A 23,521-nucleotide genomic window follows, 5' to 3' on the forward strand; every position below is an offset into this window, starting at 1 on the left:
TTCTCAGTTTGGGTTCAATATTCAGTTCAACATTCCTGATGTCATGATTCAGTTACAGTTATACATAAGTTGTGTCCATGTTATGAACGATCAGAATCTTTCTAAAATTAGGATAATGTGTCCTTGCAGAAAGTCCTCTTCACCTTTACAACTGCCACAATATGTTGTATAATTGTTGTAATGTAAATTTTCATCTGAACAGGACTTCCTAAAATGTGGTGACATAGTTTCAGCCTTGTCCAAAGTGTTCTTCAGTCTTAAAAGTGTCACAGTAGGTTGCATAAATGCTTAATTTTCCTGTATGAAGCATCAGTCTGCCAAGTGTTGGAGGGATAAACCATCCTGGGCCACCGAAAAAGTGTGAAAGAACAAGAATTCATAAGATATACGGTGGTGCCTGAAACCTTTTCTGTGAACTCTTTAGAATATTCTATTTTTCTGCATAAATATGACCTAAAACATCATCATATTCTCAAACAAGTCCCAAAAGTAGACAAAGAGAACCCAATTAAACAAATGAGACAAAACTGGTATACTTGGTAATTCATTTATTGAGGAAAATGATTACATTTTACATATATGTGAGCGGCAAAAGTATGTAAACCTTTCATATGACCCCATTGAGCAGCAATAACTGCAACTAAACATTTCCAGTAACTGCTGAAGGCTCTCCATTTGGCCTTCTTACAACAGAATGGTGAGTTTCAAATTGTTTGGAGGCGGCCTTATAACCCTTCCCAGATTGATGAGCAGCAACAATTGCATGCTCATCACATGCATGCTCAGACACACACCTGAGTGCTCCAGAACACCAATCTGCTTTTCTGCTTTTATAGAAGTAGTCACACTTCTTGGTGATTAACTAATCTTGTGCATTTCATTAGTAACACCTGGCTGCTAAATTCTCTCTTAATGACTGTGGAAGTAGGAAGGGTATACTTATCACTCTGTTACTACTTAACAGTCAGTATTTTTTATTGTTGTAATAAAGTTCAGCAATATTTAACTTTGAGTGTTATGTTTTCATTCAGTATAATTAAAAAAAACTATTGCTTTATTAATTGGTTATTGGCAGGTACTGTTATTAGTTATGAAGAAAACACTGGTGTACTGAACAACAGACACCGAATGGGACAGCCACGGAAAACAACAGCAGCTGATGGCAGATACATACAGAATGTGATCACGATTTAAAACATACAAGTTCATCAGTGAAACATGCTGGAGGTAGTGTCTTGGCTTGGGCTTGCATGGCGTCTTCTCTAACAGGCTCAATAATGTTTATTGATGATGTAACACACAATGGTAGCAGCAGAATTAGTTCAGCAATCTACAGAAACATTTTACCTTCCAATTTACAGTGAAATGCATCAAATCTAATTGGGAGGTACTTCATCATGCAGCAGTGACCCAAAAACAGTCCCTCCAGGATTTTACGTTCGCAGAAATTAAAGCAAAAACAAAGAACTCTGCAATTTTTACAGGAGCCTTCAATTTTTCGAAATTAACACAGATTTTCAGCAAATCTGGGCCAAGACGCGTCATGTGACGTCATCACAATGCACATTCAAACAAGCAACAACTGAAAGAAGCTGTGATACAAGCCTGGAAAAGCATCACAAAAAAGGAAACCGATGATTTGGTAATGTCAGAAGTCATGTTTCAATCCATTAAAAAGAATAAACAGTAGTATAAACTAGTTATGGTAGTGGGCATTTTCTTTTCGACACACGATGACAGCGGTAGACCAATCACAACAGACTGGGACTTCTGACCAATCACAGCAGAGTACGCTCTCTGTAAGGAGGAGCTTAGAATGAATCCTTTAGAACGGATCATTTAAGGAGTCGTTCGTCCCACTGGGAGAAATGGTAATAGTACTATTTAAATTATGAGCACATTAAAGTGTTTTTTGACCTTGGATGCATGTAAATCTATTCTATGCGACCTTTAAAACAAAATTAGACATGTTTCCCAACCCATAAAAGCCGCGCTTTAAATGTGCAGAACCGGAAGTGACGTCTACTACAGCCCGGAGCGGGTGGTTCAATTTTTAAAGTAACATGGCGATATGTGTGTAGCTCTCGGCGAAGTGTTAAATGAAGTTAGTTACAGCATGGTAGGTTTAATTAAACCTATTCACAATTATTTATTTGTTAATATTAGCACAATGGTATTTAATATACCAATGTCATATTATTAATGCAACTCGCGCGGTTATTAAAGTAGCTAACTGGATAGTTATGGCTAAGCTAAGCTAAGCTAAGCTAGCTGCATTCGCAGTTAAAGCTGTCTGAACATTTACAGCAGTAAAGATATCTGTGTAGCTACAGTGACGAGGTTCTGCACATAGACACTTTTACGAACACGAAGACTAACCATAATTCTTAAAAACGGATCCATATGTATTATAAATGTATAAAATGAATGGCTAGTTATCTAGCTAACAGGAAACGCTGCACAGCCCAGCAGTGCCATGGGAACGTCTCACCATGGAGGTAATAAACAAATATTTTACCACTGCTGTTTTCTCAGTATGGCTTTATTGAACTAAATCAGTCTGCTTATCAGCCTTCAAAGGGACTCGATTAATTACAATAATAAATTATGTATGTATATGTGTATATATATATATATATATATATATGTGTATATGTATGTATGTATATATATATGTATATATATATGTATATATATATATATATGTATATGTATATATATATGTGTGTGTGTGTGTGTATATGTATGTGTACATATATATTACACACAATACACTGCCAGTCAAAAGTTTGGAGACATTTGACTAAATCTTTTGCTCTGAAGGTGTATGATTAAATGTTTGAAATCGGTGTTGTAAACAAAAATATAACTGTGTCAACATGTTCATTTCTTTCCTTAGAAAACTAACATTTTAATTACAAAAAAAAAAAAATTTAAATGGACAACTCGGAGCGCAATATTCTGAAAAGCAGCCGATAAGTGTCCAGTATAGGTGTGAACTCCTTTAAAACTGTTTAAAAAACGTCTCAGGGAAATTCTAGGCAAAAAGCGTGTCTACGTTGAAGATGCTAAAATACTAAGTTATTTTGGATTTTTTTTTTATTACAACATAATTCCCATAGTTCCATTTGTGTTATTCCATAGTTTAGATGACATTATTATTATTATTCTAAAATGTGGAAAACAAAAAAATTAACTAAATAATGAGTGTCTAAACTTTTGTTCTAAACTTATATACACACACATTTCATTAGCTAATGAAACCTAACCATGCATATATTTATAACTGTGTGAAATATTTATTTATTTATTTATGGTCAGTCAGAAACTGATGGTTGGTTGTCTCTTTACGCATGTCATCATTTCATCAAGTTGTCAGTGGTTATTTCAAGCAGGTGATGAGCCGGTCATGGCCGATGGAGAGCTGAGTTTGATCGATAAAAACATTTCAAGGTAATTTCATGTTAACTTCATTAATTTCACTATTATTACCTGTATTTGTACTTTCTCTTCTCTCCTGATTATTGCATGGCAGTTATAATTTCCAACATCCCTTACTTCTAAATGCATTTTAATGTTAGTTAAAAAAATGTCTTTACCAAAGTAAAAATTTTCTCCATTGCAAATTTTTTCTATTCTATAGTTTATTAGAGGTTCCACTGAAGACCTCTATCACGTCTTTAAACCTGCACTGTAATCGACTGTCAAAGATCGAAGGGTTGACAACAGCATGGCACATACGACATCTGGACCTTTCGTCAAATCACATCACTCGTATCGAGGGCCTTGGTGCGCTTTCTCAATTGCGTACCTTAAACCTGTCTTGCAACAGCATCACTAAGGTGGAAGGTAAAGTCCAGAAAGAGTCAATGCCTATAAGTCTTTATATGCCAGATACATTAAAGTATAATGTCATGTCTCATGCCTGGATTTATTTTGTTTAGGTCTTAATGGACTTGTAAACCTTACAAGGCTTAACTTGGCTTATAATCAAATAAACGACCTCACTGGTAAGGTAACAGGTCACGTTGTGTTTTATGATGTTTCACGTTTGACATAGTGTTGTTATGTGAAACATCAGAGGTTTGACGCACACTACTGTGTCCCCTTAGGTCTCTTATATCTGCATGGGACTGAATACAAATTGAAACACCTCCAGATTCATAGCAATCGACTGGACAGCATGAACCATCTGCTGCAATGCATGGTGGGTTTGCACAACCTGAGAGATCTCACTCTCAGTATGGATGATGCCGCTAATCCTGTCTGCCATCTACCAGGTTTGCAAATCAACTTTTCTCTTATCATTAGTAAAATTCATCAAACACCACCAGGGTAACTGAAGGCTTGTGCAACATTCCCAACCTCATCTTCTCACACTTCTGGTCTTTAGTCCTATTGAGATGGGAAAATAAATCCAGATAGTTAGAAATAGACCGTTTTCAGACTGGCTAGTGTGTTGGATCCTGATAACATGTTGGGAGAGGTGAGTGACTCAACTGGCTCATCGTCTCATCATCTAAGATCAGCTGTATCATCTGAGATTACACAAGGAGCAACTGAAACATAAAAGTGAGGGTACTACTGCCCTTTAACAAGAAAGATTTTAATAATGCACCAGTGGCACATCAGTCAAAACACTCAGTCAAAAGCTTTTACATCTTTAATTAAAAAAAAAAAGATTAAAAGCCATCTCCTTTTTTGTAGCTTCTAAATCCTCACTGCTTTGTGCGCCATATGTTTTTATTTTGATATGCCTTCCGTGATCGTTCATATGTAAAAATGTTCTGTGAAATAATGTTTGTTTATTATTTATGGAAGCAGTCCCATGTGTCAGGTCTTTTATAATAGTCAGTAAGATTTGGAAAATATTCACACCACTTTGTTTTTGATTGCATTGAGCTGTTTTATTCCTTACGTATTACAGGTATGCACGTACACTTAAACATATATACCCACAAAACAACGGCACAAGTGCTCATACACATACACTCAGACTCGGGCTTTGTAGTGCAACTTGTATGTCTGTTACTTTACTTTATCCTGTGTTACGCATGTTATTTCTTACGTAGGCTACAGGGAGATGGTGCTGCAGCCCTTGCAACAGATCTCTACTCTGGATGGAGAAGATAGGTCGGGAAAACCCACTCCGTCACGGGATGAGAGCCCAATGGACATCCCAGGCCTGGAGGACTTTCTGGAGTTTCTAATTTCAACAGACACTAGTGTCGACGTCGAGCCGGTGAACATTTTCTTCCTTTTAAGTACAGTCCCATCTGAAATTATATTGCTTTTGCTGTTCGCCGAACACTTTTGGGTTTGAGATCAGAAGATGGAAATGAGATGACAGATCAAAATTTCAGCTCTCAAAAGAAAAGCAAGACAAAAGAAAAATGTGACGGTTTTTGCAAGGAAGGGATATGCAGCCGATATTAACTGTTATGTACTTGAATTTATTTTCAGATGATCTGTTCCATTACTTTTGCTCACCTAAAAAGTGGGTGGTCTGCCACAAAAGGTGCCATGTTATAAGTTGTTTAATGCCTCTAGATGTATATATCACGTAAAGAAAGCTGAAATGCTGATCTGACGTCTCATATTCATATTTTGAGCTCAAACCCAAATGTCTTCAGCGTATATAACGAAAACAATCGTATCGGCCTTGCCGTACTTTCAGAGGGGACTGTATATCTCCAAGGACCTTCTTTAATATTTAGGTTTGGGGTGTGGTGACAGTTGTAAGCAGTATCTTTAAAATATTCAATTAGTTTCTTTAACCAGATAAATAAATACTATGAGATTCTGATAACTGTGACAGTGGTATGTAAGCTCTTACTTAGGGTATCGTTACACTTTTAGTTTAAGTGTACACTTGTGAGGATAGCTCATTAAGTTTCTTTTTGCCGAAGGTCCAGTCAGACGCTCCTCTCCCCACTCCCCGGATTGACGAGGTTCTGACACAGTTTCGGCATCGCAGTAGAGTTTTAAACCCACCTGCTGAGTCATCAGCGCAGGAGTGCTCAATTAGAGACGATTCAGCCAAAGGCAACCAGATAAATGAGCTCCGTATTAAAAAGTTGGAGCAGCAGGTGTCCCAACTCTTCCAGAAGGTACAAGGAATCCTATATAAAGTGTTCGTTTAAATGTTGTGAGTTCTTTCTTTTTGCATTAAGTTATGCTTGTCCCAGGCTCCGGTGGCTGATGGCCCTAATGCGAGCTCTGCATTGCAGTCCGTGGTACGCAAAGCAAAAAGGGACACGGATCTCACATCAGAGAGTGAATATGACAGTGCAAAAGAGAATCTGCAGCACTCAAGAGTCCGCCGACCCAAAATCGCAACAGAGAAGAAGCTGGTAAAAGGCAAACGCTCTGACAGGTGATCAGCATTTACAGTGTTGCTAGAATTGTAGGTTTTATTCCAAAGTTAAGGTTTTTTAAAATTGTATTTTAGTGAAAGGAAAAGCAAACCATTGTGCACTTCGATGAACTTCTGCTTTATGAATAATCTGAAAAGCACATGACAAGATGACAAAAGTTGGCGAGCTATACATAGACACATATGCAACATATTCCTGCTATGGTGCAATTCATTAGAAAAATCATAATTTGTGGTACAGAAATTTTTTTTCTCAGTTTGATCAGTTTTCATATGTGCGCGTGCATTTCCAATTCACACTGAAACCCCAAGTTTAAGATGTTACTAGTTCTACTGTCAATGGGCCTCATTTATCAAGCTGGGGGCGAACAGATTTATCTGTAAATCGTTTGTACAAGCATGCACGCCAGTAATTTTGTATTCGGGAAAAAAACCCATTTGTATCCTACTCGTGCTCCTGAGTGTGTATAAATTTACTCATGAGAAGACAAACTAACGTAAACCTCAACATGATCGACCTTACTAATGCTCTTGTGGTTGAATGGGCAAATTGACCCCCCCACCAATGGGCGACTACTCTGGAATTGGATGTTCAGAAAGCATTTAACGCTGTGACGGTCAGACCTCCAAAAAGTTTTGGTCTTATAGTGTAAAATTGTAAAGGATTACTGCAAATTATACTGTCCAGGTTAAATTGCTAATTTTTTAAAATGAAGTTTACAGCATTCAGCAGACGCTTTTATCCAGAGCGACTTATAGAAGTGCTTTGGAGTCCATATCAGAAACACATCATGCTGGTACACTAGGTCAGGGACTAAGAGAACCATCGAGAATATTTTGTGAAAATTGTTTTCTATTATTGGCATATATTAATAATAATTTATATTATATTGGCATAGAAGGGAGTCAAAATAACCTCCATTTCTGTCTTTCAGCCTTTACCCTGATCACTTATTTTGTGCTGTTAGCTGTCTGTGCACTTGAAGTTTTATGGCCATCACTTGGTGTAAATGATCCGTATCGGGAATGCGCTTTAACGTCATGGGTGATCAATATACGCATACAAGTACAAAGAAAATCAATATAATTATCGGCACGGCTGTGGTTTGGCCGTAATCACGAATGTTTGTTTTTTTGTGGCTTGTTTTTTTTCATTATGACACGTTTGTTTGAAATGATGTCTGTATTCACTGCAGTGAAGCAAGCACACAAAAGCACAGGAGTTTAAAGCTCACTGCTGGCGCTGGGCAGAAGGCAGCAGTCCAAACTGTGAGGCTGACAGAAACAGCAAAGAAAGGCCTCAGAGCACGCCAGGCCACTCCAGACAAAAACTCCAGTGACACACAACAGGAGACCTACAGGGTATGCAGACTGGTGTGGGCAATTCACAGGGTTCTTTAGAGATTCCAGAATTGTAAATGGACTTTTGAAATGAAAAGCTGCGATTTGGGGGGTGTGTGTGTAGGTGATAGTGGAGGAGCGGGATCAGGAGCGGGAACGGCGCTGGAAGGCAGAGCATGCTGTGAAGAAGCTTACAGAGCAGGTGAAGGGGCTGGAAACACGGGCCACAGAGGAGAAAGAACTCCAGAGCCTGGCCTTGCACACAACCGATAGGTGAGGAGTATAAGCAATTTTCCGATTAACCAACAGACAAATAGAAAACCAAACCTTGTTTTTTTTCGTCTTTTTATGAGTTCATTAAAGTTCATCGATGTTTACAGGTTACTGTCCACCACCAGGTCAGCTATTCTGCGACACTTTTGTAATTTTTCAGTAATTTAATTTAACAGATTAAATAGAACAGGTCTTACATGGATGCGTTAGTTCCTGTGATGATGTGTTAACAGGAACATGTCTGCAGGAGTCCATCCATCAAAACGTAACCTCCACCCCCACAGCACTCTCCTGCTAATGAGTTAGAATGAGATCCTTGTCTAAATCCAGAATGATAACCAGATGTTTTCGCACATGCTTACTTTATATGAGCTTTATTTACTCTGAGTATAATAGTCAGGGACCTGACTGAAACATGCTCTTCTGCTTTCAGAAGTCCTAAACAGCTGTATAGCGTCGGCTCGAACTAAGCATAACAAGGAAGATTTTGATCTAACAAATGTTATTTACCGTCATAAGCACTGCCTTGATTGCATTCAGGCTGAAGGAGTTATTGCTGAAGGAGCGCTCTGAGCGGACGGCACTGCAGACTCGAGTGGAGGAGCTGGAGGAACGATGTGCAAATGCAGCACAACAGCTGGAGCAGCAGCGCAGCCATGAGGCACAATACAAGGGTGCACTGCACAGTTTGCAGGAGAGCGTCTCTCAACAAGAGGCCCTCAGGGCCAGTCAGCAGGTGGAGGAGGTAATATTTCTCCAGAAGTTATACAAAGCAGTTTCTGTCTGGCGAAATTTTGATTCTACTATGTGGTTTTTGATTTAACCAAACCACCATGGAGTGGTGACCGAACACGTCCTTGAAGCGTCAGAGTAACCCAAAAGATTTGGTTCCGTCAGCTATTACTGTATTTTCTCTTCATCACTGTGCCAAAATGTCAACCGTAGGCAAGGTTAGGGTGTTTTTCTCCAACTGCCTAAGATGCAGAAGATGTGCGAGTTCTTTTCCAGAGCATCGTATGTTTATTACTCAGCCACTGCCACAGAATAATGATTAGATGTTTAGAAGTCACGAGTTCTTCAAAGTATATGAACTCAGTTCCTCTGTTCAGATGAAGAGAAAGCAGGAGCTGGAGAACAAATGCGCTGTTCTAAAGAGAGAGGTGGAAATACTCAGAGCATCTGTGCGGCAGCATAAAGATAAGCTACAGCACCTACAAGAACTGCTGACCTCCAGAGAGGAAGCGCACAGGTGTGTATTCCATCCACTTGTTTCCAAACTATTGCTAGTAGTATTTCTACTGTGCACATTTTAAAAAGCATGGCCAAATCAGTGCGACTAGGCCTGTTGGTCGACACAGACTATTTAGACTTTTTCTTTAACTTTTTTCAGGCCTAAGATCTGAATGAATGCGTTGCCTTACTTATTTCTGATTTAACTAGATTTTCATTTCCTCAGCTGTGTATATGCTGAACCAGTGTAGTTTTGCACATTGTTTTATTACCACTATGTGTAGGCCTGTGTGTTTAACTCTTGTATTGTCGGTGTCATCAATATAACAATAAAGTTGGCTTGACTTTAACCATGTGGTTCAGGAAGGAGCTGGCTTCACGGCTCATTCCAGGTGGCGCCGAGTTTCGTGAAGCTGTGGAGAAGGAAGTGAGGGCTGTGGAGCAGAGACACACTCTGAGACACCGTGAGATGGAACAGAAACTGGTCGAAGCCCGGCACCAATATGCCACCCTGGAGGATGAGTTCCGCATGGCTCTCACCATCGAAGCCAATCGCTTCTCTGAGGTAGGGTCTAGGGTAGGCGGTTATAGGATTATTTCAACTTGTAATTAACCTCTAATGATAATATTGATTGTACCCATGGCAATGCTAAAGGATGTTTTGACAGACTTTGGTTACTTGATAGTGGATTGGTCAAATTGTTTTCAAAGTAGGGCTGATTAAACAGCACCTAGATGAATAAGTATTCTCTTTATTTCATTGTGTAATTCTAAATGAGCATTTTTGTGCAGTATCACTCAAGTGCACTTCTTTTTTTTTTTTTTGGTTAGTCATAGTCCCTGTTTGCTTGTTCTTAAGGATGGGGTGAATATCTGAAAATATGATCTGAAATATTATCTGACATGACAGTTAAGACAGTATCCAATGTAAGCATAGAACAGTTGACAGTGTCCTCATTAAAGAGCCCAATGGTGGCTCTCTAGCATTCCTGGGATTTAAAATATTCCATTACCATCTTTTGGAGTTTAACCACAAGCTGCTATTATTCCACACATAGTTCAGTTAACTACAGTACCCGTCAAACATATTGATAAACCGAAGCATGTCATTTAGTCTGTAATGTGTGTGTGTGTGCGTGTGTTTGTTTGTGTGATCCTTTGCATGGGATCAGGTGAAAGAGGGCTTTGAGCAGGTGTCTGCCGAGCTTGCCGAGGTGAAGATAGCTTTGACTGCGTCTCAGCAGAGAGGGAAGCAGTCAGACTCTCTGGTGCAGGAGCTCACAGCTATGGTGAAGGAGCAGAAAACACGCATAGCCGATCTCATCAAAGCCAAACGCGATGCTGTAACAGAATTAAAGGTAAAGAGCTATGTACTTTATTTCACCAGTTTATAACACAATACGACTGCTTTTAGAACGGCCAGAATCTACACACCTTTTACTTTTACTTTTCATAGATAAAAAAGCAAAATCTGCAAAATTCTCTGATAAGGGGACCTGCCATTTTAAAAATAAAACTGTTTTGGTTACCTGCTCCTTGCAAGAGAGTTTAGATTAAGGACAATATGGAGCAGAAGATTTCAGAGGACTCTTGAGAAAAATATTGTCGGAGTTTATAATACTAGAAAGGACAATAGAATTTTATAGAACTATTATCAGGCTAATAGTTTATAAAAATGGAAGAATGACAGCCTTGACCACAGTTACATTGACTACATTTACATGCACATAAATATTCTGATATCAATCTGAGTTTGGCAATATTCTGATTAGTATCGGGTCATGTAATCCGATTGCCCAATTCAGGTTAAGACAATTTTCCGGTTAATACAAGATTCCCCAAAGTCTGATTGACACCCCTGGAACATGCCTGTTTTAATTGGAAATTTGTATTATGTAAACAGCTTATTCAGAAACTCCACTGAAAGGAGATCTATGCACATGCTCACTCCACACAGAGTTGTGGGTGCTAACAGATGCTTAGCTGTAGGCTAGGTATTTAGGGATGACAACTCGGGCATACTTACAGCAACCACGTATACAGGAATAATCCGATGCATGTACGCTTATAAACATCATATTTGGACTATGGCTGCAACCCGAATATAGACCTTAAATGTGCATGTACACGTAGTTATTGAAATGTTGTAGCATAATCTGATCAAGAAAGTTAGAGCCATCTCAAGATATTCAAGCAAAGAGGATGCACCTGAGTTCAATTTGGAAGCCCTAAAATGCAAGGGTCTAAATACTGATCCAAATGAAAGAGAAGTTTTAGATTTTTAATAAATTTGCTAAATTTTCTAATAACCTGTTTTTGCTTTGTCATTATGGATTATTGAGTGTAGAGGCCAACCCACAATTTTTGTTTCTAATATATGATAACTAGCAAAGGAAAGTTACTTTTATTTAAAGACAGAAATTCTCAAAGTAATAGAGAAACCAACTTTGGAAAAATTGTTACTGAAATTTGCTGGAGTTTCTCTTTAAGAGACCCATCATGAGGTAGAGAAAGGGAACTAATAAAACTCAGAACTGGATTAGAGAAAAATGTGGTTGTGTGCTTTAGGCACGAGTACGGACTCTAGAGGCAGGAGCAGAGGAGGACAGGCGTCTAAATGTGCAACTGGAACTTCTGAAGAAGGACAAATCCAAGCTGATCTCGCAGCTCACTGCACAGGAGACTGTTATAGAAGGACTCCGAGCGGAGAGAAGGCTCTGGGGACAGGAGCTCGCCCAGCAAGGTACCAAGCACACTCACTACCGATCTTAGAATTGCTTTTAACATAGTTTACTCTCTATATTTAATATGTCTTGTGAACTTAGGTTTGATATAGGTATTTGGCAGATTCTATTGTCAAAGAAATGCATAATCCTATACAAGCAAATAGTTGAGCTCATGGCAGTAAAGAGTTTTGCTCTATGGCCCATCAAGTCAAAACAAGTTCTACAGTGTAGGATTTTTGCTTTAGGAGCGTCTCTTGCTCAGGATCGAGGTCGCTTGGAGGCCAAAATTGAGGTCCTGACTACTGAGCTGGAGTCCCAGAAGAAACAGAATCAGAGAGACAACGACTCACTAAAGATCAAAACGAAGATAGTGGATGATCAAACCGAGACAATCCGGAAGCTAAAAGAGGTGAATATACACTTCTAGCCATTAAGAAGTTCAATATTACCTGTCTTTGTTCTGCCCTGTCTTCAGAAACTGAATCAGCTTGTTGTTACCATATTAGGCAGTGCAGGAAAGGGATGAGCAGCTACGTGCTCTGCGTGAGGAGAACCTGCAGGTTCAGAGAAAGTTCCAGAAGGAAATGGAGGGTGAGATGGCCTCAGCAACAGAGCTCCGAGATGCCATGGACAGACTCCGCCTCAGAAAAGATGAGCTCAAGCAACAGCTCCTTGACAAGGAGGCAGAGATGGAGGAGCTCAAAGACGCCTACAGGTACTCACATGGTCTAGTATTCTAACATCATATTACCTAGTGTATCATGTGTTCTATAGGTAACTGAGACAACAGGTAGTCTTTTTTTAATAAATATACACAGCCAGAACCTTATGCCAATTGTGAAGCATGCAAAGTCCAGTTGGCGTAGTACTAGAACATTATGTTTGGTGTGACTGAAACCAAGGACACCTGACTTTGTCACTTGTCTTATAGGGCTGCAATTTGGTCGTTATAATCATGCCTGTAGGTAAACCAAGTTGTGTTTACTTTAAAGGCAGCATATTTCACCACATTGACAGGTTACCGACTTTTGTTGTGTTGTGAGCAGCCCACAGTAGGAATGAACCCAAGTAAACCCTCTACTTACATTTTTAAATTAACTTGCCCTTTCAAATTATAATAGAGGACAAGAGTCATACAAGTGTTCCACTTGAATCAAGGTCTGAGAAAAGATCCTTCAAAAGTCTTGAATTGTGCTTTCAAATAAATGTTTTTCAATTAACAATGCAACTATATATAATTTTCCTCAGAAAAGTTAAAGGCAAAAATGCCAACATCCTCATCTCGGTCAAAGTGCCATTATTTTATTTGAATGAACAATAAAATGTGCGCTTTCCCGTATCACATAGCATTTGCCATGTTGTACTAGCCATGCCCGTGTTGTATGAATAGCTAAGATCCTCCTATTGCTCTGAAAGACCTGAAAGCACAGAGCTTTAATAAAGTTTATTTTGGATGGCTCTGAGCAAACAATATATAGCAAGCCCTTAAGTGGAACTTAAGTCAACTTTCCCTGTTTTGTTTCATGAATAACCAGAGATGTTATTTTTCAACTTTGGTTAGCTTCACCTATCGGTTCCAGTGGCCATACTATAACAGTAGAACTAACAGCAACTGCTTTCTTCAAACCATGTCAGTGCCTCGAGTCGTAAATGGCAGGATAAAGCGGACTTGCTGACCAAACTGGAGTGCCAGGTGAAGCGTATGAAGGAGGGATTCGATGCTAAAGAGAAAGCATTACTGGAAGAGAGGGATAAAACCACTCGAGCACACAAGTAAGAGCAAAGAGATGAGTGACAGTTACACTCAAGTCAGTATCACCTTTGTCCTGTACTGACATCTTGGTATCAATTGTTTTTGTTTAGGGCAGCGGTCGAAAAACTTCACTGTGTGGACGACGCTTTCCGTAGACAGCTGGAGTCCTTGCAGGCTTCTCATCAGGCTGAGTTGCTCCGATTGGCTAATGACAAACAGAAACAAATAGAACAGGCCAATCAGAGGGTATTACAAACAAGACACGTTTCTCAACTAGAGAATGATCACTTTTTAATTTCCCATAATAAAATTATTGTTGAGGTTCTTCAGTGTGTTTCAGTATATGGCAACATTAGGTAGATGTTAGGATTTATTTATTGCACTTTCACGTACCCTTCTGTGTTTTGTCTTTTCTTCTTGGTGCAGTTTGCGTAAGCATGTGAGAACACAGCACTCTCTCTATGACTGTCCAAGAGGTTGCCTCTGTGAAGTACCAGATAAACTCTAGTGCAGTTTGAGTGCTGTAGAAAGCAGTTCAGCCCTGCCGGAAATATTTATTTATTTATTTATTTATTTATTTGACACGAACTACCTGTTAGGACAGAGAAGAAGCCTTTATTTGTCACGTATACATTATAGCACAGGGAAATTCTTTTCTTCGTGTATTCTAGCTTGTTGTTTTTTTTTTTTTTTTTTTTTTTTTTTTTTTAGGAAGTTTGGGTCAGGGTGCAGGGTCAGCCATGATATGGCACCCCTGTAGCAGAGAGGGTTAAGGGCCTTGCTTAAGGGCCCAACAGTGGCAGCTTTTCGGTGCTGGGGCTTGAACCCCTGACCTTCAAGCTCAGTGTTGGATCTACAGTGACCCTGACCAGGATAAATCTGTTACTTACGATGAATGAATGAATTAATATATTTAGTCTCTGCACCATGTTTTCCATGATCGGGTGATTTACTTGATTTTTACACACAATTGGCAAAGATTTATTTAGCTTTCTGACCAACGAATGAAATAGTTTTACTAGTATGTTTTCAGCATGCATGTATCAAAGGCATGTATCGATTTCCCTATTTGCTCCTCGGCAAAAGTTTTGTTGGCTTTTTGGTTTATTTATATATGCACAGTGTTAAACCAAATAGCAGTTAAACGAAAAGTATACATTTTGCTGTGCTTCAGACTCAGCAAACAGACTAATCGGTGTGAAATTGGCCTAGTCAACAAGTGGCCGAGTCAGAGTAGGCGTGCCGATCTGGAGCAGTATGAAACTAATCCTGATGCACTCAAAACCTCAAGATAATCATGAAATGGGAAGTCCATGTTTATTTATTTAATTTTTTAAATAAACATATTCAGGACCTGTGTGATCTTACTGTGCAGTGAGAAGACAGGGAATAGTGTTGTTCTAGATTGTTCATTTACAGTTAAGTTCAGTTTAAATTTTCAATAAATTATTTAATTATTATAGTTTGTACACTCGGATCTGATCAACTAATAGCTAAGCATTTACAGCCTTCTTGTTAAATGTAGTATGACCCCCTGATGTGTTTTTCCACAGGTACACCAGGTGGAGGATGAGATGAGGCAGCTGCTGGAGGAAACCGAGAGCAACAAAATGGCAATGGAGGAGAAAATGAGACGCCTCACCAATGTGCTTAAAGACTTCTAACCACATAGTTCTGTTTTTAAAATAACATCATAAAATATATATATATAAGGACCCCCTCTTGTGTGTTTGATATCTGAGGTTCACTCTGTTTGAAAAAGGGTACTAAGCGGTACTTTTCCTCGGCATTGGGGTGTACTCACGAGAACAGCTTTTTTACCTTTGTGTATCTTTATAGCTTTGCTCTAAAAACTCATTCTTATCTATTTATATACAAGCCCAATTTCAAAAAAGTTGGGACGCTGTGTAAAATGTAAATAAAAACAGAATGTAATGATTTGCAAATCTCTTAAACCCGTATGTTATTCACAATAGAACATAGAAAACATTCCATAGGCACTAATGCACCCCATACAATCAGAGATGCAGGCTTTTGAACTGAGCACTGATAAAAAGCCAGATGGTCCCTCTCCTCTTTAGTCTAGAGGGCGCGGCGTTCGTAGTTTCCAAAAAGAATTTCAAATTTTGATTGGTCTGACCACAGAACAGTTTTCCACTTTGGCTCAGTCCATTTTAAATGAGCTTTGGCCCAGAGAAGACTGCGGCGTTTCTGAATCAGGTTCACATACGGCTTCTTCTTTGCGTGATAGAGCTTTAACCAGCGTTTGTGGATGGCATGGTGAACTGTGTTCATAGACAATGAGTTCTGGAGGTGTTTCTGAGCCCATGCAATGATTTCCATTACAGAATCATGCCTGTTTTTAAGGCCGTGCCGCCTGAGAGCCCGAAGATCACAAGGCATGCAATATTGATTTTCACCCTTGCCCCTTGCGCACAGAGATTTCTCCAGATTTTCGGGATCTTTTGATGATATTATGTACTGTAGATGATGAGATATTCATAGTCGTCACAATTTTGCATTGAACATTATTCTGAAATCGTTCCACAAGTTGTAGATGCAGTTTTTCACAGATTGGTGAACCTCTGCCCAACTTTACTTCAGAAAGACCCTGCCTCTCTAAGATACTCTTTTTATACCCAATCATCTTACTGACCTGTTCCCAATTAACCTCCAGCTGTTTCTTTTTACTAACACTTACTTTTCCAGACTTTTGTTGCCCCCATCCCAACTGATTTAGACATGCTGTGGCCATGAAATTCAAAATGACCTTATTTATTTCTTAAAACGGTGCATTTCCTCAGTTGAAACATTTGATATGTTTTCTATGTTCTGGTGTGAATAACATATGGGTTTATAATATTTGCAAATCATTGCATTCTGTATTTATTTACATGTCACACAGCGTCCCAACTATTTTGGAACTGGGGTTGTACATCAAATCATTTTAAAGGTACACTATATTCATGTTTCCATATTAAATGCTCCAAAGATTCACCCTTGATTGAGGGTACCACCCGAGCCACAAGGGAAATTTCTTCAGTTCTATTTTTTTGTTCTGTCTGAGTCGTTTTCTTTGCACATATTGCTAGTTTTCAGTTCTGCAAATTGTTTTAAAAACTACAGCTTAACTTGCAGCAATAGTGTTTTGACTGAGCTTACATCCAAAACTTAGAGAACTTATAGAATTTTAACAATATTTATGTTAAAATATTTGAACAATATCGTGTTATGCTGATGTTCAGCTCTCCAAGTGACTCCTTATCATGGACGCCTAAAGGGTTAGGTGTATTGTTTTGTGTCCCCACCTCAGGTCCTCTTTTAGAGGGATATTTTTTTAATGTATATATTTATTCATGTTTCATGTAGTTTTAGTAATACAGGTATAATGTCTATATTATTTAAAGTACACTCTGGTAAACTTTAAAAATGTAATAAATGTGTTTAAAATGACGTTATGTTTCGTTCTTTTCGTGAAAGAGCAACCGATGAAACCTGCTGCTGGTTGCTGAGGTAACCATACACTGACGTCATTTCCGTTCATTTAAAAAAATCCAGCTCTGGTGTTTCTCTGAGGTAAAATGGGGGTAAAAAAAAAAAATCATGAATGTGAGTTTCCCCGTTTTCAAAGGTGTAGTCTAACGAGATGTGTTTCCTCTGAGTGAAGATTGACTGGTGTGTGTGTTTGTTTGTTTTGAGAACGGACCGCGTTGTGTAGTATGGTACTATGGCTGAGTCGAGCAACTCGAGCCTTTCGCACACGGTTCCGAACGGGTCCAGTCGCCACGAGAAGAGTTTGGGACTCCTCGCTATCAAATTCGTCACATTGCTTCAAGAGACCAAAGACGGCATCCTCGATTTAAAAGTGGTAAATGTATTTATTTATTTATTTATTTTTAAAAAAGTTTTTCTTCTTGTGTTGCTCGGGAGTGAGGTAACTGGTGAGGCTGTGAGTGAATGAATGAATGAACAGCCTGAGGTGAGGTGAAGGAGTCTTGTCAGTAGTAGCTTGAGACGCACACACACACACATACATAAAAACAGCGTCATTAAAACCACTTATTATTTCTTTATGTTTTAGAGTGTCACTTACTTATAGATATCAAATATAATGCTAGACCTCTCCTGTGTCTCTCATACTTGAGTGAAAGCTTTTAAAGCACTGTTGTGATTTGCTAAGTGCTTAATATAGTATATTGTATTTCTCACCATAATGTTATTTTAATCTATATTTTAAATTATTTATTCATTTTCACATGATTCATTTTCATGTGAAATGTTATTTTAATCTGAAGGTTTTTTGACCTTTAGGTCACTTTAGAGTAGATTAGTGCAAACTATCTACACACTTGTTAATGGAATTGTGCATGATGCAACACCAGTAAAACGCAGGTGTGTGTGTGTTTTTGCGTTAAAAATGTAGTTACACCAGCAAGAACCATCATTTTAAGGTATAAAAGTCCTCAGAGTCATAAGAAAGTATTTCCTGGTGTGTCCCCGTTCCTGTCCCTTCCTCCTGCTTTTGTCTTCGATTACCTCTAAACCTAATCACTAATCCCACAGTAATGTTCACACCAGGGGCTCTTGTTCTGCCAGCTGCATCTGTTAGTGAAATGTGAACCGGTTTCTGTGCTCCTGCTCTCCAGGCTGCGGAGAGCCTGGCCGTCAGACAGAAGAGAAGGATTTACGACATCACGAACGTCCTCGAAGGGATCGGGCTCATTGAGAAAAAGACGAAAAACACCATCCGATGGACGTGAGTGGGGAGAAAAACGCCAACCGTTCTATAACTTCATTGTTGTTATATGATGTGTTTGAAAAGACAATGGAAGAAACACTGTATTTTTATTTTTTATTTTTGTTTTTAAAAAAACAACAGCTTTGTGGTTTGTTTGTTTTTGTGTGTGTTAGGGGAGAGAGTTCAGGCTGCCAGCCCCAGGAGATCCTAGAGCACGTGGAACTTCTGAAAGCTCAGATATCTGAGCTGGAGAGGCAAGAAAGGGAGCTGGATATGCAGAAAGCATGTCTGCAACAAAGCGTCAAACACCTACAGGAAGACCCCAACAGCAGCAGATATCCTTTTGAGTTATTTCCCCCCCCCCCCCCCCTTCTTCTTGCATTTAGAAACAGCAACGTTTACACAAACACGTTAAGGTTTTTCCGCATGTTCAGCAAAGTGTAGAAAAGTATGGAAGCCCAGATAATGTTTTGGATGAATATTCTGCTATCAAAGTAGTAACGACTCGTGATACTTAAAACTGAATTTCAATTTCCTTTTTTTTTTTTGCACTACGTACTCTATATGACACATATGATATTTCCCCTGTTTTGGAAAAAAGGTCCCCCCCCAAACATTAATCTAAAACGACTTACAAGTAGGGCAAATAAAAAATAATCTCAGCATATAGCTAGGTAAAACAGCCAACTTGTTGCAGTTGCTACCTAACATGGGTGTTCCTTTCAGAACTAATGCAAGATATGTAGTTGAGATAAATATGGACTCTCCAGTGCAGTACCTAGGGGTACAAATTACACAAGTATACAGTCCAGGAATGTTGATGCAAATGATGCGAGAAACCAAATATTGCACAATATGTAACCTGAGGTCATCAAGAATGAATTTATAATAGAACATTAGGATGGGTGCACGTTGTTATCACGTTCGCCTCACACCTCCAGGGTTGGGGGTTCGATTCCCACCATGGCCCTGTGTGTGCGTACTTTGCATGTTCTCGCTGTCCTCATTTGCAGATTAAAGGTCTCGCCTGCTCTCTCTCTCTCTCTCGCGCGCTCTCATTAACTCAGGATCACAGCTGTTGATTTTGTCTAGGCTAAATCTTTTTTTTTTTTACACTAGTGCAAGTGTGGAATTTCTCTGTAAGAGGCCTGAAAACCATAGAAGTCCATTGTAATCTCTGCACCACCGTTTTTTAAAAGTGCAGATAATTATAGGCGCTGAACAGTGACTGTTATGAAGAGAGTCCAGTTTTTCCAGTCTCCTACCAGGTTTTTTTTTTTTTTTTGGCACCTTGCCCCAGTAGCAGTTCTCTTTCCTTGGATCTAGATTTAGTTTTAAAGATATAATGGTTTGTTTGTTTATTTATTTATTTATTTATTTTTTACCAGAATCAAGGTTTGATTTTGACGAATAGAAAGGCTTCCCTTTCTATATTCCTTTACTTTGCATACATATAATTATGTGACTCATGAGGACATATGTGACGTGTTCAGCGGAGACACCCTCCTGGCAGTAATGGCACCTGCAGGGACGCAGCTGGAAGTCCCCGTGCCAGATGTGGTATGTATGTGTAACGTTGCGTTTCAATAGTTACTTACTGTAGGTCGGTAGTATTGAACTGAGCCTGTGTGATCGAATATGGTGTCCAAAACAAAAAACTACAACAAGACTGGCAGTGAAACTTGAGATGTAATTCGAGGCTTTTGGATGTACCAGACAACAGACCAAGATTAATTGCTTAAAGGTTTCTCTCACTAAAACAGAGAATCATAGAAAATGACACCCACTAGTACGTTTACTACTACCACAGTAGTTAATAAATATGTGAAATATACAGTCTGAACTCTTCTCTCTTAGTCAGGGAAGATAAGCGGACCCTGTGGATCAGGCAGTTAGTTAGAAAACACGTTTTAACTGGTTCATCTTTTACACTTTGTATTCAGTTTATATGTATTATTTCAGTCTCAGAAAGGCCAGAAGAGATACCAGGTGAACCTGCGGAGCCACTCGACTCCTATCCATGTGCTGCTGATCAACAGAGAGGCTTGTGGCTCCACTCCCGTCGTCTTCTCTGTACCTCCCCTGGATGATATTTGTACCATGCCTACTCCACCCAGCACTCCTGCCAGCCTGCAGAAATACCCCATCTCTTCCTGTGATTTGGAGCACACCCAGCTCAAGAACCCCGTGCCTGGGCACCAGCTCACTCCCTTGTCCACTCCACCTGATGTTCATATGGGTATAGTCAACTCATTGATACACAGATGTATAGGCTATTTACAGATCTCAAGGTTTTATAACCATTTCTACACAGAGTTCTCAAATCTGATTGGTCAGAAAGTGTGTTATTTTTGTGTGACGGCACGACTCGGACCGTAGTCGCATCTGTAACGTGAACAAACGTTAGGTTTACAGTAACGCGCTCGTTTATTATAACGTTATTGTTTCGATCGTAACCGCTAATACTCTGGATAATCTAAGACTGATGATGAACATGTTTTAAAGACGTGTTCAAGCACGACCAGGAAAAACAAACCAACTGTTTTCAGACTTTTTATTCATTCGTTGTGTTTACAACTTTCTGCTTTGCAGAGTGCCACTCTGAATCCCCTGGCAGTCAGTGCTTGTTGATGCGAGAGCCAGTTGTCGAAGCAGAGATTTCAGCACAGCCAGAAGGTGATCTGGGAGGACAGGATATGCAGTCCATGCTGGATGTGGGAAATCTGCTCCGACTCAACACTGTGGACCAAATGAAGGAGGAGAGAGAGGGTAAGGAGGAGCAATATGTTCGTCCTGACTGGTGTGTAGTCTTACATAATCTCAATTTTTTGTTGTTGTTGTTCGACTTACAAATTGCATTTATGTCTTTTTAAAGGCGTCGCTGATCTCATAGATGAGCTCATGTCATCTGATGGTGAGTTCCGTTCCATACGTTTGAATCGGAGCGTTTGTGTGATCTGTTGTGTTTTTATTCAAAGCTCCATGGTGCTCAAATTAGTAGTTCTGATCACGTGTCCATTTTATGAATTGAAATGGGAATGAAAGAGAGATTATTTGTTTACTTAAGGACTGAAGGAATTGCATAAAACCTTAGAGGAGGCTCACCTGAATCCCTGCCAGTAATTCCTCACAACGGTCATGGACGAGTCTCTTTGTTTGCACAGTTGCTCCTGCACTAATTTTGTTTTCGTTTCTGCAGTCTTCCCCCTGTTGCGCCTCTCGCCCAACCACGGTGTGGATTACAATTTCAACCTGGATGACAACGAGGGAGTGTGTGACCTGTTTGATGTTCAGATTCTGAATTATTAAGAAAAGCCTCATTCTTCCGTGAACTTTGGCACAACTGTCTTTCCTTCCATGGTAACACTCCAGAGGATTGCCACTAATTAAACAGCAACAACCGCTCTCACAACACTCACTCTGTGCTCTCCACACACTGCACCTTGACCTGAACTCGTATCAATATTCAAGTCTCTCCTTATCGCAATGCTTCCCCCTTCTGTTTTCCCAATCTGACATCATAAACACCCAGAGTATGAATCATACTGGAAACTTTTATACCATTATTAGCCAGGGGTATAATTCATCACCCCACATTGATGTCTGTTTAATGTAAATTGAGAGATTGAATCACTTTTGAATTTTGTCTTTTTCTGTTTTTACACTGTGTAGTTACTGGAGCATGTGCGTTAAGATCCCGATTCGGTTTGTTTTTTTCGCCTTTACCACGGAGATCTGGAACGATGGGGGACTTTTGCACTCGTCTGCTTCTATTGTTTTTGATTAATGTTTGTAAGAATAATTACAGTGCTGCCTTCTTTCGATTTTGGAAGTTTACTACTGCATCTTTTTTTTTGAAAGCTATTTAAAAGGTTTTCTCTGTTAAAAAAATAATAATAATAATAATAATTTGCTTAGATAGTTCTTATACATAATTGATCATTTCAAGTACTCTTAAGAGAATGTTATGCGTTTAAGCTGCCTTTAATAATCTGAAGGTCTAATGGACCAAACACATGTGCCTTTAATAGCACTAATCAATAGCACTGGTGATGATTTTTTTTTTATTATTGGTTGGTTTGCACATTTTTGTTATATAATACATTTTTAAAAAAAAATAAAACGATTGCATTTAAAAAAAAAAACAAAACAACAAAACAACTCATTGTACATATTGTAAACTTTTATTTCTGTTTTTTGGGCAGTTTGCCACTCAGATGAGCATTAATCTCTGAGCATCAAGATCCCTCAGATCTTTATACAGGCAATCAAATCATAGGTTTCATTGTTAATGTAGTAACCATCTGACTTGAGTCAGTTTAAATGAGTAACGGTCACAGCTATCTAGACATTTTCAGACCACATTCCAGAAAGTGAATTAATTTCTGTGTGTGTGTGAGAGAGAGAGAGCGAGAGAGACAGACAGACAGACCGACCGACCGACCTACACACCTACCTACCTACACACACACCTACACACACACACACCTACAAACCTACCTACACACCTACCTGCCTACCTACACACCTACCTTCCTTTGCACCTACCTACCTACACAACTACCTGCACACCTACCTACCCACCTACACACCTACCTACCTACACACACACCTACCCACCTAACTACCTACCTACATACCTACCTACACACCTACCTACCTACTGCTGGCTCAAATTTAGCCTGTTACCCAAAAACACTTAAAATTCAACATAGAAGCAAATACTCACATCTATCTCCGAACCCAGTTGGAGATAGAAAAAAGACACCAGCCGTGAGTGAGAAGAAGCAAGGGTCCAGATTTATTGGTTCTGTTCCACCACACGAGAACCACACCGATGAGAATTCTCAGAAGTGATCTGACACCCGGAGCTCAAGCTCCAGTATTTATACAGTATTTACACAGTAGATAACCAATATATTTCAGAAAGACTATGATATCAATACCAATAGGGTTATAAAAAGAGCTCATCTACATTACCATTATGTTCTGGAAAAAGGCCTTTCCAATTTATCATTATGTTTTGAAAAAGGCCTTCCAATTTACCATTAGGTTCTGAAAAATGGCTTTCCAAGTTACCACAA

At 39.3% G+C, this 23,521-nt stretch overlaps 2 protein-coding genes across 10 annotated transcripts; both read left to right on the forward strand.

Annotated features, from left to right (window-relative positions):
* The first annotated feature begins 1,820 nt into the window (after window positions 1–1,820).
* lrrcc1 (leucine rich repeat and coiled-coil centrosomal protein 1) lies at window positions 1,821–16,727 on the forward strand. 9 transcript variants are annotated; one of them, XM_017472824.3, is made up of 20 exons: window positions 1,821–1,871; window positions 3,373–3,453; window positions 3,644–3,849; window positions 3,945–4,010; window positions 4,113–4,280; window positions 5,073–5,242; window positions 5,910–6,110; window positions 6,189–6,376; window positions 7,573–7,738; window positions 7,842–7,990; window positions 8,531–8,735; window positions 9,100–9,239; window positions 9,584–9,785; window positions 10,393–10,578; window positions 11,789–11,963; window positions 12,192–12,355; window positions 12,453–12,661; window positions 13,582–13,719; window positions 13,810–13,945; window positions 15,253–16,727. In XM_017472824.3, exons 2-20 carry the CDS (start codon window positions 3,410–3,412, stop codon window positions 15,361–15,363), a joined length of 3,024 nt encoding a protein of 1,007 aa, XP_017328313.1. In that variant the 5' UTR covers window positions 1,821–1,871; window positions 3,373–3,409; the 3' UTR covers window positions 15,364–16,727. The 9 variants fall into 9 exon arrangements, with proteins under 9 accessions (XP_017328313.1, XP_017328316.1, XP_017328308.1 ...); XM_017472827.2 differs by having other exon boundaries at window positions 1,853–1,871; window positions 3,396–3,453; XM_017472819.3 differs by lacking the exon at window positions 1,821–1,871 and adding an exon at window positions 1,909–2,498.
* Window positions 16,728–17,250: 523 nt separating this feature from the next.
* On the forward strand, window positions 17,251–22,576 carry e2f5 (E2F transcription factor 5). The gene is made up of 9 exons (XM_017472817.3): window positions 17,251–17,308; window positions 17,399–17,567; window positions 18,346–18,455; window positions 18,611–18,772; window positions 19,889–19,997; window positions 20,400–20,676; window positions 21,030–21,206; window positions 21,313–21,351; window positions 21,637–22,576. The coding sequence occupies exons 2-9, from the start codon at window positions 17,427–17,429 to the stop codon at window positions 21,744–21,746; spliced, it is 1,125 nt and encodes a 374-aa protein (XP_017328306.1). The 5' UTR covers window positions 17,251–17,308; window positions 17,399–17,426; the 3' UTR covers window positions 21,747–22,576.
* The last annotated feature ends 945 nt before the right edge of the window (window positions 22,577–23,521 follow it).

This window comes from Ictalurus punctatus, chromosome 7 (genome assembly GCF_001660625.3).
Source record: "Ictalurus punctatus breed USDA103 chromosome 7, Coco_2.0, whole genome shotgun sequence".
NCBI lineage: Eukaryota > Metazoa > Chordata > Actinopteri > Siluriformes > Ictaluridae > Ictalurus > Ictalurus punctatus.

Bases quoted from the DNA above. Each gene is read 5' to 3' on its own strand.
- e2f5 (XM_017472817.3), top strand. From the start codon at position 17,427: ATGGCTGAGTCGAGCAACTCGAGCCTTTCGCACACGGTTCCGAACGGG. The intron at 18,456-18,610 runs GTGAGTGGGGAG...TGTGTGTGTTAG, and splicing joins AAAAACACCATCCGATGGAC to GGGAGAGAGTTCAGGCTGCC. The intron at 19,998-20,399 runs GTATGTATGTGT...GTATTATTTCAG, and splicing joins AAGTCCCCGTGCCAGATGTG to TCTCAGAAAGGCCAGAAGAG.
- lrrcc1 (XM_017472819.3), top strand. From the start codon at position 2,428: ATGGCTAGTTATCTAGCTAACAGGAAACGCTGCACAGCCCAGCAGTGC. The intron at 6,377-7,572 runs GTGATCAGCATT...TATTCACTGCAG, and splicing joins AAAGGCAAACGCTCTGACAG to TGAAGCAAGCACACAAAAGC. The intron at 11,964-12,191 runs GTACCAAGCACA...TTTTTGCTTTAG, and splicing joins ACAGGAGCTCGCCCAGCAAG to GAGCGTCTCTTGCTCAGGAT.